Source organism: Mirounga angustirostris, unplaced genomic scaffold (assembly GCF_029215605.1).
Source record: "Mirounga angustirostris isolate CCGP_5_RB_7025 unplaced genomic scaffold, mMirAng1.0.hap1 SCAF_5, whole genome shotgun sequence".
In the NCBI taxonomy this organism is placed as follows: Eukaryota; Metazoa; Chordata; class Mammalia; order Carnivora; family Phocidae; genus Mirounga; species Mirounga angustirostris.
In genome coordinates, this window is record NW_026991713.1 from 11,890,226 (window position 1) to 11,905,776 (window position 15,551).

The following is a 15,551-nucleotide window of genomic DNA, read 5'->3' on the forward strand; positions in this document are numbered from 1 at the left end:
ATCTGTTCAGGTTTTCTATTTCTTCCTGGTTCAGTTTTGGTAGTTGATACATCTCTAGGAATGCATCCATTTCTTCCAGATTATCTAATTTGCTGGCATAGGTTGCTTGTAATACGTTCTTATAATTGTTTGTATTTCTTTGGTGTTGGTTGTGATCTCTCCTCTTTCATTCATGATTTTATTTATTTGGGTCATTTTTCTTTTTGATAAGTCTGGCCAGGGGTTTATCAATCTTGTTAATTCTTTCAAATTGAAGAACCAGCTCCTAGTTTTGTTGATCTGTTCTACTGTTCTATTTCATTGATTTCTGCTCTGATCTTTATTATTTCTCTTCTCTTGCTGGATTTAGGCTTTATTTGCTGTTCTTTCTCCAGCACCTTTAGGTGTAGGGTTAGGTTGTGTACTTGAGACCTTTCTTTTTTCTTGAGAAAGGCTTGTATTGCTATATACTTTCCTCTTAGGACTGCCTTTGCTGCATCCCAAAGATTTTGAACTGTTGTGTTTTCATTCTCATTTGTTTCCATGAATTTTTAAAATTCTTCTTTAATTTCCTGGCTGACCCATTCATTCTTTAGTAGGATGCTCTTTAGCCTCCATGTATTTGAGTTCTTTCTGACTTTCCTCTTGTGACTGAGTTCTAGTTTCAAAGCATTGTGGTCTGAAAATACGCAGGGAATGATCCCAATCTTTTGGTACCGGTTGAGACCTGATTTGTGACCTAGGATGTGATCAATTCTGGAGAATGTTCCATGGGCACTAGAGAAGAATGTGTATTCTGTTGCTTGGGGATGTAATGTTCTGAATATATCTGTGAGGTCCATTTTGTCCAGTGTGTCATTTAAAGTCTTTATTTCCTTGTTGATCTTTTGCTTAGATGATCTGTCCATTTCAGTGGGGGGGGGGTAAAGTCCCCCACTATTATTGTATTGTTGTCAATGTGTTTCTCTGTTTCTGTTATTAATTGCCATATATAACTGGCTGCTCCCATGTTAGGGGCATAGATACTTAAAATTGTTAGATCTTCTTGTTGGATAGACCCTTTAAGTGTGACATAGTGTCCTTCCTCATCTCTTATTACAGTCTTTGGTTTAAAATCTAATTTGTCTGATATAAGGATTGCCACCCCAGCTTTCTTTTGGTGTCCATTAGCATGGGAAATGGTTTTCCACCCCTTCACTTTCAATCTGGGGGTGTCTTTGGGTCTAAAATGAGTCTCTTGCAGATAGCATATTGATGGGTCTTGTTTTTTATCCAATCTGATAGCCTGTGTCTTTTGATTGGGGCATTGAGCCCATTTACATTCAGGGTAACTGAAAGATATGAATTTAGTGCCATTGTATTGCCTGTAAGGTGACTGTTACTGTATATTGTCTGTGTTCCTTTCTGGTCTGTGTTGCTTTTAGGCTCTCTCTTTGCTTAGAGGACCCCTTTCAAGATTTCTTGTAGGGCTGGTTTTGTGTTTGCAAATTCCTTTAGTTTTTGTTTGTCCTGGAAGCTTTTTATCTCTCCTTCTATTTTCAATGACAGCCTAGTTGGATATAGTATTCTTGGCTGCATTTTTTTCTCATTTTAGTGCTCTGAATATATCATGCCAGTCCCCCTTTCTGGCCTGCCAGGTCTCTGTGGATAGGTCTGTTGCCAATCTAATGTTTCTACCATTGTAGGTTACATATCTCTTCTCCCGAGCTGCTTTCAGGATTTTCTCTTTGTCTCTGAGACTCGTAAGTTTTACTATTAGATGTCCGGGTATTGACTTATTTTTATTGATTTTGAGGGGGGTTCTCTGTGCCTCCTGGATTTTGATGCCTGTTTCCTTCCCCAAATTAGGGAAGTTCTCTGCTATAATTTGCTCCAGTATACCTTCTGTCCCTCTCTCTCTTTCTTCTTCTTCTGGGATCCCAATTATTCTAATGTTGTTTCATCTTATGGTATCACTTTTCTCTCAAATTCTGCCCTCGTGATCCAGTAGTTGTTTATCTCTCTTTTTCTCAGCTTCTTTTTTTCCCCATCATTTGGTCTTCTATATCACTAATTCTCTTTTCTGCCTCATTTATCCTAACAGTTAGAGCCTCCATTTTTTATTGCACCTCATTAATAGCTGTTTTGATTTTGACTTGGTTAGATTTTAGTTCTTTTATTTCTCCAGAAAGGGTTTCTCTACATGCTTTTTTTCAAGCTCAGCTAACATCTTTAAAATCATGATTCTGAACTCTAGTTCTGACATCTTACTAATGTCTGTATTGATTAGGTCCCTGGCAGATGGTATTGCCTCTTGTTCTTTCTGTTGAGATGATTTTTTCTGTCTTGTCATTTTGAACATGACTAATTTTTATCTAGTTTTCGAACACCTTCAGTGATGCTGGATGGCCATTTAGCAGTATTTCTAAAGAACTGACTTTAAGCTAAGAAAAATTGAAGGTTAGTTGTTTGGAAATCTGTGACTTTGTAGGAATGAGTCCCACAGATTGGATTTCTCTCTCAAGGCATTTGCAACTGATAGACATGGGGGAGTTCCACACAACTCCTTCACAGCATGTTAAATACTGTGCCTGATAAGCTCTACTACAATTATCTCCTTTAATCATCACAACTTTATGAGGTAGAGTTTATCTATTACACATTCAAGCAAATTGAGGCTCAGAGAGATTAAATGATTTGCCCAGAGTCACAGAGTTAGAATGTGATACCGCCAGTATTTGAATCTACATCTCTTTCACTCCCAGAGCCCCTGCTTTCTGTATTATATCATGAAAGGAGCTATTTGTATGTGCAATTAGCAGAGTCTGAGGCAAATCAGAGGCAAATCACTTCTGTGATTTGAGAGGCAAGAGTTCTCAGCTCTAGGTTCTCTTTTCTGTCTGCTTAATCGAAGTACTTAGGATAGAGCACTTAATCGAAGTACTTAGGATAGAGCACTTCTCTTTGAACCTCAGTTTCCTCACCTATAAAGAAAAGGGATTTGATTGGTTATCTTTTCGAAATCTGTCACTGTTATTAAAAAGAAGAAATTTTACTGTGTTCCAGAGGTGGGCTGTGAGGACCCAATCAGTCGCTGTCAGATTTTAACATGAAACATATTATTTATACAAGGGCATTTTTTTTTTTTAACTTAAAAAAAGAAAGGGTGGGAGGTGGTGAATATGACAAAGTACTTTCATCAGTTGTCTTGATCAGGATGTAGAATAAATTATGTTTTATTTTATTGGAGCATGAAAGCTTAGTTTACCAGTTACCAGTAGGACTTATGTTGAGATTATGTTGTTAGATACTACCAGATTCATATCCCTTATAAGATGAAGATCTTATCTCTGGGTACCTTGGACCCTGTATGGCTTGGAAGCAGAATGATACCCTCTGGCTGCTTAGCAATCTCTCTTCCGGAGCCAAAGGTTCCTGTGGTTGGGATTGGATTTTGCATGCAGTAACATATGGAATTTGGGTACATCTTCAGTTCCTGTGCTGTTCCCTTCCATGTCCGTACTTGAAAAACAGTAACTTTGGCTGAAAAACAAGGTAGTGAAATATCTTGGGAAACTTGATTTGCTTGTTTTTCCAGCCAGTGTTGTTTAAATCAATCTTTCCTTCCGTTGTTAAATGTGTGTAGGGTAATGGGAAGTCCATTTTCAACTGCAAATAAGTTGGTGAAAAATCTGGGCTTGTTACCATTGTCCAAGTTTTGTTCGTAGCAGGCAGCTTCGTTTCTGTTTCTTTCTTTTGCTTCTTTTTACTCACCTCTCCCCAAATTGCCTGGTGGCAAGAATTTACTTTGTTCCATTCTCAGTATTTTTCTTTCCCTTTCATTTTGTGAAATGGGTTTGATTTTGTTGGACACAAAAGAAAGACAGTGGGGTGGATTTTAATTTTAATTTTTTTATTGCTTGGTGTAACTTGATTGTACATTTCTGGTTTTCTCAACCCTGCTCCTCGACAGCCCTGTAATTGATAGAAGCCAATAAGAAATACTCTTGTAATAAATCTCTGGACATTGAACATGCGATCTGTTAAGCAGGTGAAACCAGGGGAGATTGGCAGAAGAGGGTGTCTTCCTTAGGCTCCTGTTAATGTTTTATGGATCATTCCATTGCTCAGGAGTTATGGCTAGAGTATTCTATCACTACTATATTTCCATGTCAATGCAGGAATTTTTGATCTTCAGTGTTGTTAATTTCTCCTGACACTTCTCTTTTAGCTTTATTTTAAAAATGCTTAAGGAAGCAGTGCTTTTTGCTTTTCCTCTCAGGTGCAGTATTTTGGATACTTTTTGCAATGGGCATATATTTGACTAATCATTCAGAAAAGATACTGACTTTCAGAATCATTTAGGAAAGTAGCTTTAGAAACCCTGCTGTTTTGTAAGCATGCATCAGTCACTATGCTGAGGTGTGGTCCTCCACTGAGCACCTACCCCCATTCCCACACACACTGTTCCAGAAGATCTTCTGGAGGTCTGAGGTTTGTTGTTGTTGTTTTAAATAAATGTTAGTTATGGTATCATTACATTATCTTGTAATTATTATAAGTTTGAGCTCCTCAAGGGCAAGTATACCAACGCTGCATTTGTCATAGGCAATTGTTCAATCATTCTTACTGAATAAAGGAAGGGTTCTTTTGCTTAAATGGATTTTTCAAACATAGGTGCAAGTGGGAGCCTCTAAGCCTCCTGTGAAAGAATATGGAAGTCAGGTGCTAATTTTCTTCTCTCAGTGTCCACTCTACAAGCATGGCCCACTGTAGTTGCTCTATTTGACCGTTACTTAAGGAGCCTTCTATTATTCTCTCACAGGTCCACTAACTAGAAGCTTCTAAACAGGCTTAATTGCTGACCTCTATAGTCACTAAGGATTCTTGTGGTTGGCATTTTATTTCTTATGTATTCTTTTTATTTTTGAGCAGCCTCTGTGCCTAGGCAGAGTCAGTTTTGAACTCTTTTGAGTCTTGCTAGGCCAGAACTTTTATTTGTGGAGGCGCATGCTTAGCTGCTAAGCCTTTTCTCTTGGAGTTTAACACGTCTGGTTTCTATCCCATCTGTTCATTAGCTAGCCTTGTAATTCCATCTCTGCTTTAAATATCTGTTATTATTTCTACACCGATTGAAAACTCAGATCGGCACGTCTTAGCTGGTCAGCACAGTCTCAGGGCCAGAGTGTTCTCCACTGGTTGTTACGAAGCTGCAGAAGTCCTGGGTACAGAGTTAAGAGCTAAGTGTGAGGGCAGCTCAGCCACTGTCATTAGCTATTTGGCTTTGAGCAAATCACTTAATCTTTCTGAGATTCAGTTTTGTTATCTGTAAAATGAGGGTTATAAAACCTATTTTCTGCATTGTGAGGACTAAGTAAGATTAAGTGAAGGTATTTTTGTAAGTTACAAAACGTTATGGAACACTGGTAGTAGTGACTTAATACGCCAAATAATACGTGAATTTTACGTGTTGTAAAATTGAAACAATTCAGCTAAAGCGTGCCCTCTCGGCCTTCCACAAATCTTCTTCTCCCTAGAGGTAACCCCTACGCATTTATTACTCTGTGCATTTATTTACTTTTTATGTGCATGTAGAAATCTCTTTTCGTATTATGATTTAAAAAGGTACATTGTCCTATCATTTAATATGACATGAGATAATTTGTAGAGATTTTACCTTTTGAAAAACTTGCACACAGGGTGTTGAGATAAATAATAGCACCTATTCTCATTATTAAGGGAGACCAGGGTTCTTTCTGGTTTTTCACTATTACAAACAACACTGCATTGAAAGTCTTTGCACATGCTTCTTTGAGCACACGTGCAAGTGGTTATCTAGAGAGGCTATGAGAGAAAAGATGTGAAATTACAAGAAGGTGTGTGCACTTAGCATTTTAATGATTATTATCAAATTGCTTTCCAAAACAGTGGTCTCGATATAGTTATATTCTGACTATTAGATATGAAGGTACCTATTTACTCTTCTTGCTAACTTGTGATATTTTCTTTTTCATTTTTGCCAGTCTCATGAGTGAAAAATGATATCTCAAATCCAAAAGAATGTTCATAGACAGTATGGTATGTGAGTGCAAAGAAAAAGCATAACTGGAAACAATTTAAAAATTTATTAAGAGGAAAATAAGACAGGTGAATAAATTGTGACATAGCCATAAGATAGAATACTGAACAGGAGTCACAGCTACTGAGATACAGTAGATGCATAAGGGGGATTTATCTCATAGTCTGGAGCAAGAAAAGGAAATTGCTAAAGAATACAGATGATAAGATCCATTTCTATAAATTAAAAAACATGCAGAGTAAGGCATTTTGAAGGGACATATTTATACATGATAAAATTAAAAAGGAAAGCAAGCCTTTGTCATTAAATGTAGGCTACTTTCAGAGGCAGGAGTTTCTGAGGGCTCGTGAATTCCAGATAACCTTACCTGGGAGATGGGGGAGAGAGAGGAGCTTGACTTTGCCAAGGCCTGTGGAGGAATGAGTCCATTTCCTCTGACATCTATCTGTGCAGCCTGCTACATTTGTCTTTGCTGTTAATGTTTCTGACAATATCAGCTTGTAGGTTTGATTTTTTTTCCTTATAAAAAGTTCTCTGCATTGTTGAACTCAAGAATATAGTTTATATGTGGGATATTCTCTGGGAGTGATGAATGTTAATTTTGCTTTTGGATGTTTTCCATTACTTTCTTAATCATATAATTTCTTTCTCAATCTTAAAATAGTTACTGTAGAAAAATAATATGGAATGGTTATTGTAGAAGAGAATTTGATAAAATGGAAAGAATAGGGGCTTTGGAGTCCAACAGACCTGGGTTGAAATTTTTTTCCCTACTCAGTCCTATGCTTTATTATCTCTTTGCTGCTTTCTGCTCCTCCTCCCCTCCATCCTGAAACTATACCTGATTTAGTTGCTCAGTATCTAGTAGTTATCACCATCTTTATCATCATCAGTGTTGTTAAAATCTGTAGGGAATGGTGTCAAAGTAAATTACAGAATCCAGAACAAATAAGACACTTAATGTGGATTTCAGAAGGAGCCCTGTTCTTTTTGTTATAGTCTAAGATGTATATGTCTCCCCTGTAAAAATTAGTGTGAAAGCAGCTAACCATGGCCCATTATTATTATTGTTATTAAATAATAGGTTGATTGACATAGAATTCACAGACCATAAATCTCACCCTTTTATTTTTTTTATTTTTAAAGATTTATTTATTTATTTGAGAGAGAGCACGAGCAGGGGCAGGGGCAGAGGGAGAAGCAGACTCTCCACTAAGTAGGGAGCCCGACGCGGGGCTCAATCCCAGGACCCTGGGATCATAACCTGAGCCGAAGGCAGACGCTTAACTGACTGAGCCACCCAGGTGCCCCAAATCCCACCCTTTTAAAGTGATATTAGTAGTTTTTAGTATAATCATAAAGCTGTACATCTGTCATCACTAATTCCAGAACATTGTCATCACCAAAACCAAACCCAGTACCTGTTACCACTTACTCCCCATTTCACCCTTTTATCCCCTAGAGCTGCTAATCTCTTTTCTTTCTCTATGGATTTGTCCATTCTGAATATTTCATATAAATGGAATCATACAATTTTCTGGGTTTTTTTTTTCACTTAGCATGGTGTTTTCAATATTATATTGTATCATACTTTGTTCCTTTGTGTTACCCACTAACATTCAGTTATGGTTATATCATACTTTATTTATCCATTCATCAACTGGTGAACATTTGGATTGTTTCTACTTTTTGGTGATTATGAAATAAAGCTGCTATGCACATTCCAGTACAAGGTTATGTGTGGATCTGTGTTTTCAGTTTTATTCCTTACACCTAATGTGGAATTGCTGGATCATATGGTAATTCTGTTGTAACATTTTGAGGGACTGCCAGACTGCTTCCAGAGTGCCTTTACCACATTCCTACCGGCAATGTATGAAATTCCAATTTCTCCACATCTTCACTAAAGTTTGTCTTTTTTTCATAACGGGTGTGAAGTATTTTCTCATTGCAATTTTGATTTGCATTTCCCTAATGACTAATGAGGTTGAGCATCTTTTCATGTACTTATTGGCCATTTGTATTTCTTCTTTGGAGAACTTCCTGTGCATATCCTTTCCTCATTTTAAAATTTAGGTTGTCTTTTTAAGAGTTCTTTATATATATTTTGAATACAGGCATTTTATCAGATGACTTACAGTATTTTCTCCTATTCTGTGAGTTTTCTTTTCATTTATTGATGGAGTCCCCCCTCACTTTACTGAGGTATAATTGACCTATAACACTGTATAAATTCAAGGTGTACAAGGGTTTGATTTGGTGCACTTATATATTGGGAAGTGATGACCAGCGCAGTGTTAGCAAACACCTGCCTCATGTCACATAATGACCATTTATTTGTTATGGTGGGAACGTTTAAGATCTACATTCTTAGCACCTTTCAAGTATATAATACAGTATTATTAACTAATCACTATGCCAGACATTAGATTCCCAGAATTGATGGTATCCTTTGAGTCCCAGAAGTTTTTAATTTTGTTGAAGTCCAGTTTGTCTGTTGTTTCCTTTGTCAGTTGTTTTTTTGATGTCATACTGAAGATAACTATTGCCTAACCAAAAGTCATGAAGATTTGCTTCTCTGTTTTCTTCTAAGAGTTTTGTGGTTTTAGATCTGTGATCTATTTTGAGTTTCTATATGGTGTAAGATAGCGTTCCAACTTCATTCTTTTATATGTTGATAGCCAGTTGTCCCAACACCATTTGTTGAAAAGACTGTTCTTACCCCCATTGATTTTCTTGGCACCCTTTTCAAAAATCATAATTTTAACATAATTTTAAGGGTTTATTTCTGGACTCTCAGTTGTAGCCCATCAGTTTATATGTCTATCCTTAGGCCAGTATTACCCTATCTTGATTACTGTAGCTTTGCAGGAAACTTTGAAATCAGGAAGCATGAATCCTTCCGCTTTACTCTTCTTTCTCAGGATTGTTTGGCACCTATAATTTTTTAAGGCTGTTATCTTTGGTGTGGTTTCTCTGGGGAGACTTAATTTATAAATGTCCAAAATAGAGACTTAGGAATCAAAAAGGAGAACGTGGATTTTCTGTGATTGAATCAGTGATGAATGCCAAAATAACTTCAGCTTATTGAACTCCATTTATTTATTTATCCATTGTTTTGTGTGCCCATCGTGTGTTAGACACTGTGCTAGATTGCAGGGAAACAGCAATGAACAGACATGGTATCTCTGCAGTGAGCTTATGTTGGCTCCTGGCTTCATGCTTTTAATGCAGTGTGGATGTCTGATTATCAAAGATAAGGATATAATCAAAGCCGATCTATCATTGGTTGGAAAGTACTCTCGCCATATTTGAAAGTCCTATGTAGCAGTGCAGATTCTTACCTTGTTATTCTGCTAGTTGGAATGAAAGTATAAATGGATGGAAAAAGAAGATGAGTATTTTCCAGGTAGCTGTGTTGAGCATGTTGAAGAAATTAAAAAAGCACCATATGTTCTCATTTACACTTCGGTATGCACATAGATCTCCTCCCATTTAAAAGTTCACTTGAAGGCAAGGGCCTTGTGTTATTGATCTTTCTTACTGATGACTATCATCTAACCGTACTTTAAAAATATTAGGTGTTTAGGGAGCCTGGGTGACTCAGTTAAGTGTCCAACTCTTGATTTTGGCTCAGGTCATGATCTCAGGGTCGTGAGATCGAGCCTTGCATCGGGCTCCACACTGGGCGTGGAGCCTGCTTAAAGTTCTCTCTGTCCCTCTGCCCCTCTTCCCCCCTTCTCTTTCTAAAAAAAAGCAGGTGTTCAGTATGCGTTGACTGAATGATTGAATGGGTCAAGCCATGAATGAGTGCTCATATCATATGACCTTATACTAAATTAGGGTTTGCCTAGCTTTTATTGGCTATCATTTTTGCCCCCAAGGATCTTGATTTAGTGGTTAATGTGAAGATGAGACACTCAATATGATACACCTTTACAAAAATAAGATTTATTGAGTCATAAATTATATGAAAAGGAAATTGTACAAATAGCCTAAATGCATTTTAATATATACATGTTAGGAGTCACTTGGGTCCATAGGGTGATATAGGGTGTAGAGGAAGTCCTGAGCAGAGGTGGGATTTCATGTAGGGTTCAAAGAACTGAAGGAACACATATTGATGGAGGGGAGTGGCTAAAACTTCTAGGCCAAGAGGTAGTTCTCAGAACGGGTGGTACTGTTCACCCAGGAGACTTCTGGGAAAGTATGGATGTTTTTGGTTGTCCTCGTGTTTAGGATTGCTACTGGCTTTTAGTGGTTTAGGGCCAGGGAGGCTAAAGTCCCACAGTGTGAAGTTAGGAGTTGATTTGTCTCAAATCACAGTGGCTCCCTATTTGAGATATACTGGGAAGGAAACAGATTTAGCTGTATAAGGAGGAAAATAGTGTTTAAGAGTAGTTTTTTGAAGCAAATACTATTTGTTTGGTTTGGGTTTTGCCATTGTAGAGGCTGAACTGGGAGAGGTATGTAGTTATAGTGGAATATAGCAATGGAACATCTTAGGAACTGTTGCAGGAATTTATATTTGATCAGTTTGGATGATTTTGGTGATTCTTAACATTTTCTTTTGTCTTATAGTTTGATTTTCTTTTCTTTCTCTTAGAACGAGCCTCTGACCCAAGGTTATCATGGATTCCCAGCACGGGACAGCCAGGTTGGTATCTGCTGTTATAACTCAGATGGGTGTGTGTGTGTGTGTGTGTGTGTGTGTGTGTGTGTGACAGCCAGGTTGGTATCCGCTGTTATAACTCAGATGGGGTGTGTGTGTGTGTGTGTGTGTGTGTGTGTGTTCATTCTAAGGGTCCTATGGTAGAGAGCATTTCCTGAAATAATTTTGGAGAGTGATGTGGTTAGTTTCAGCAATGACTTTACATTTGAGATACAAATAAAATATATTTTTTAATCCTAAAAGAACTGTAATCACGTTACTGAAATTGTGGATATTACAGGGAAAAAAAATCACTCAGGCGCAGCCATAATTGCTTTTGTTTTTTCTTCTCCAGGCTGATAGTAATTTTTTAACCTGGTTTTCTTGATGTCTCATAATTCTAAGTGCTGGGCTTGCCTCTTAATTCTCTGCCACTTAGCCCCTGCCTGCACCAATTTTTTTTGAGTCCTTGCAATAATCTGCAACGAGAAAATTCCATTCTCTTTCCTGGGGGAATTCAGCCTTATGGTTTTAATCAGGGAAGGCTTGCTTGAGAGAGGGAAGTTTCTGCTGCCTTTCTTCGTTAGAGAGGGAGGATGATTGGAAAAAAGCCCAGGTCCTACTGTGGGTAGAGCAGTACTGCTTCCTGTGAGATATCCCCTGGATGCTTTAGGTGAGTGCATAAAATGCCTTCCCTATCCTTCCACTGTTTGAAGCCTTGAGCAGATGAGGCTGAAGCTGCATTAGGTTAGAAGAACAGGTAAAGCTGCCTCAGAGGAATGATGTGGCTTAAGATACCTATCCTCTGAAATTTGCCTCCTTGCTGTTTGGACATATAGATATTTTTCAGGAGATTAGAAAGGGTAGCTCCTAGCACTATCTTTGAATGCCTATCCAACTTCCCTGTAGGGTTGTCCAAAAATGCCCTCACTATTAGGCTTGTCCAAAGGACATGTGTCATCAGAGTGCTAAACCAGAGTGTTGTGACATAGTTGAATCTCATCAGAGCCCCTGAAGCTGATCTTAACAACTAGGATGGCCCCATCATCAGCGGTCATCTGGTTGAGTACTTGCCCAGTTCTTGCACTTTTGGTGCTGGGTTGGCATCAGACCAGCCCCAGGTAGGGTGTGGAGAAAAAGGGGGAGGGAGAGTGGTGTTGATTTCTTTGTTCATCTCCCGGTGGGATCATCACCGTTGTCATTGAAGTTTGTCCCTATGGAAGTTTTTGTTGAAAGATACAGTCATTTACTTCAAATCTAAAGAAAATATAGAGGATTTTTTTTCTTTCTTTCTTTCTGGTTTGGATCTGCTCTAGAGCTTTTGTAAGCTGTGAAATTTATGCCCTTTGATAGTAGTTCTATATCGTGGCCATATATCAGGAAAAGTATTACTGCCTAGAGATCATCCCCCAGAGGTTCTGATTGAGTAGGTCTAAAATTGGGTTTAGTCATTCACATATTTAGAAATCCTTATAGGTGATGCTGTTTTGCGGCCAGGGTTGAGAACTGTAGTCCTATGGGCTACTTTAAAAGGAGTGACATTTTCTGTTTCATCCTGTACTTTTCACCTAGGACCTTTAAAACATAAAGGATCATGGTCAGTCTCTATCCAGTCTTGGATACTAGTGCGTATGTTTACGTGTTTATAAAATTTTGCTTATGTTGGGTTATAGGCTTATTTTAGATATAGAAAGGTAAAACTAATTGAAGTAAAGTATGGGAATAGACATACTGAATTTAAAAGGATCTGAAAGGTACTGTATAATGCTCTGTTCTTCCTGTGGGGATTGCAGATCAATAAGAAACTAAGCAAAAGGAATTAAGAGGAATTTGTTAAAGCACAGTTGCTTGGAACTGCTTTATTTTTCCTTTCTCTTGTGGAAGGGACCCACTTCTGTAACCTGCACCTTCATTACTCATACTCTCTCTGCTGTAGGTCTATGCAGACCCTTTGCCATAGTTTAAAGCTGCTAATTTACTTTGAGGCACATTCTGATGGTGACAGGTTTATATTAGTTTATTTTCTTGGGCTTTATTTTGTTCTCTGGCTGGATCTTTGAATTACAGATCTTAGAGCAGTGCAAACAGGCAAATATTGAATAGCTGCTTGTTGTATTTGATGAATACAGAATCCAAATGAGTACTGCTGATTAATGCGCCTAACCTTGTGAACTCTCACTTTGTGCGCTGAGGTTTGGGAGGCATTTATCAGTGTGCAACACTGGTCACTGAGCAGCCTGAGCTGGGCAGAAACTGAACTTACGATCTTTACATTTCCCCAGAGTGGTTTGGCTCAGCAAATCAGGAGCCAGGGGGGTGAGGTGAAGGTGAATTTTAATAGTGTGTATTTATTTGCCCTCATTCTTTTGCTGTTCCTTTCTAAACAGATAGGAACCGTCCCCAGACAGGATTTTTATTAGCATCTCCTCATGATTTTAAAAGAGACAAAGTTAAAATCCTGATCCTCCTAGAGCACTGTCATCTGTACTTTCCCACCTCATCCTCACAGTCACCTTTTGAAGTAGATAAAGCAAACACTTCCTTTGGAGAGAGCAGAAAACTGAGGCACACAGAGATAAAGTGACTTATCCAGGGTAACCATACCAGACAGTAGCTGCATAAGAACTGAAATTTGTCTTCTCTTTGTTGAGGGCCCTTTCCTCTGCCCTGGGGATTGTTCCCTCACACAAGGAAAAGTGTGGTCATGTGCATGTAGGCCTGCTCACTCCCATACTTCATTTATTGTTTGGCGGCTTCATAGGCCTAGTGAAGCTCAGCCACAGATTTAGGAAGTCATGGCCCCTGGTTAAGGATTATTACCCCTGAGTTCCTTAGCACCAAGTAGACCAGCATCTCACTGTTCAGTGACCTTTTTCATGCTGTTATGTAAGCTCCCACCAGCACATTTGAATTAGAAACCTGTGGAGCAAAGGAGGGAAAAAAACATCTGCCACCTTGTAGAGGTTTTGCTTTTTTATGTGCAGTCACCCCAGCCTTCTTTCCCAATCAGTTAGCAAGCTTTATGAGATGACAAGCCATTGCATTCATAAAGCACTCCAAGCACTTCACCAAGCTTGCTAATGGGCTTTCTCTGTGGAAGTGCAGGAGACGAACTCGTCCAGATTTACAGAAGTGAAAACCAGCTGGAAGGCTGAGTGTCTCACCTAAGGCTGTACAGGAGGTTGGATTGATGATACAATATAGCGGTTTAGATTCCCAGCTGATTGTTTCTCTGTGGTTTATGTATATGCGCAGGTGCTTATTTGAGTGTTGATTAAGGCTGGAATATTTTGTGGGTTTGTAATATTTTTAAATGAGAGAATGTTTGTGTGTATTAACTCCAGGGTTTTTAGATAGGAGGGGCTTAGGAGTATCAGTCTGATTAGAGTATCTGCATAGCAAGCTTACTATTTTTGCCAACATTATTTGTTTAGGATGGCTTTCGGGGGCTTCTGGAGAGTATAGTGGGAGTCCCGAGGCCAGCCCCTTGCCATCTCTTGGTGCCATAACTTTATGTCTGCTATATTAGGATGGCCATATAATTCATCATTCTAGTTGGAGCACTTTTGAGGGTGAAAAGTGATGCTCATTTGAAACAGTCCCAGGCAAACCTAGATGGGTGCGGTGTGTGGTCATCTTAGCCATAATTCCAGAACTGTAGCGAAGGTCCCCTTAACTGATGTGATCAGGAATTGGGATTATGGCACAGTGCATTGCCTAACATTTAACCTGGGTGGGAATGAAACATCACCATTCACATTTGAGATGAGAGATGGTATAGATTCTTGGTTGGGTTCAGGTGTTGAGTCAGGTGTAGAGCTGAGAATAATAGTATGTTAAAAAAACTAATGTTTGTAAAGTACTTTACAGTGTGCTTCCGTGTTCACTGAGTTTTGATCTTCACAATAGCTCTGCTAGGTAGGTGGGGCTTTACTATCTCTATAGATAAGAAAACCAATGCAGGGGGCACCTGGGTGGCTCAGTCAGTTAAGCATCTGACTCTTGATTTCAGCTCAGGTCATGATCTCAAAGTCCTGGGATAGAACCCGGCATCAGGCTTCCCACTCAGCAGGGAGTCTGCTTGGGAATTCTCTCCCTTTCCCTCTGCCCCTCCCCCTGCTTATGCACACACTTTCAAATAAATAAATAAATCTTAAAAAAAAAATAGAACCAACACAGATTTTTAAATGAATTTCCAATGTCACGTAGAGGGGAGGTGGCAGAAATAGGCTTGAACCCTGGATTTTCAGCCTCCAGGGTCTTGTATTTCCCTTTTGTGTTCTTCTGTCAGTGTTCTCTCTTCCTTGAATGGGGGTATTCTCTTGCTAGTGTGACAAGATGTTATGGAATCCTTGGGGAATGTAGCAACATGAAAAGGCTTCATATGACCTGGACATCCCTTGAGTAACTTATGTCTGTCAAGTTTTCTTCCTGTCTTGTTTGTTAAAATAGCTTATGGTTCACAGTTTATCTTTTTGTATTTTATCTATCTATCTATCTATTTATTTATTTATTTATTTATTTATTTATATTTTATTTATTTATTTGACCAGACACCCAGTGAGAGCAGGAATACAAGCAGGGGGAGTGGGAGAGGGAGAAGCAGGCTTCCCGCGGAGCAGGGAGCCCGATGTGGGGCTCGATCCCAGGACCCCAGGATCATGACCTGAGCTGAAGGCAGGCACTTAACGACTGAGCCACCCAGGCGCCCCAATCTTTTTGTATTTTAAATATAAAGAAAAAAATAATGTCATGGTGTTAGGCTCTTTATCTTATTTTTAAAATGCTGGTCAGTGGCTCCTTAAAATTTTTTTCCTTTTCCTGAAATTCTGTTGAAAAGCCATTCTATCTACATGTTTAGGT

The 15,551-nt window shown here is 38.8% G+C and overlaps 1 protein-coding gene across 17 annotated transcripts in view; it reads left to right on the forward strand.

Moving 5' to 3' along the window:
• Window positions 1-15,551, forward strand: part of RBFOX2 (RNA binding fox-1 homolog 2) — a 279,715-nt gene that overhangs the window by 83,410 nt on the left and 180,754 nt on the right. For 16 of the 17 annotated variants that reach the window (XR_010411348.1, XM_045872616.3, XM_045872617.3 and 13 more), the window contains exon 2: window positions 10,644-10,694. The exons of the other annotated variant lie outside the window; for it this stretch is intronic. Coding sequence is in view for 15 of the 16 variants with exons in the window: in XM_045872616.3 (XP_045728572.1) it covers window positions 10,644-10,694 (51 nt within the window). In the remaining variant the exon portion in view is untranslated. The remainder of the gene's footprint in view (window positions 1-10,643; window positions 10,695-15,551) is intronic. 17 annotated transcript variants of the gene reach the window in all.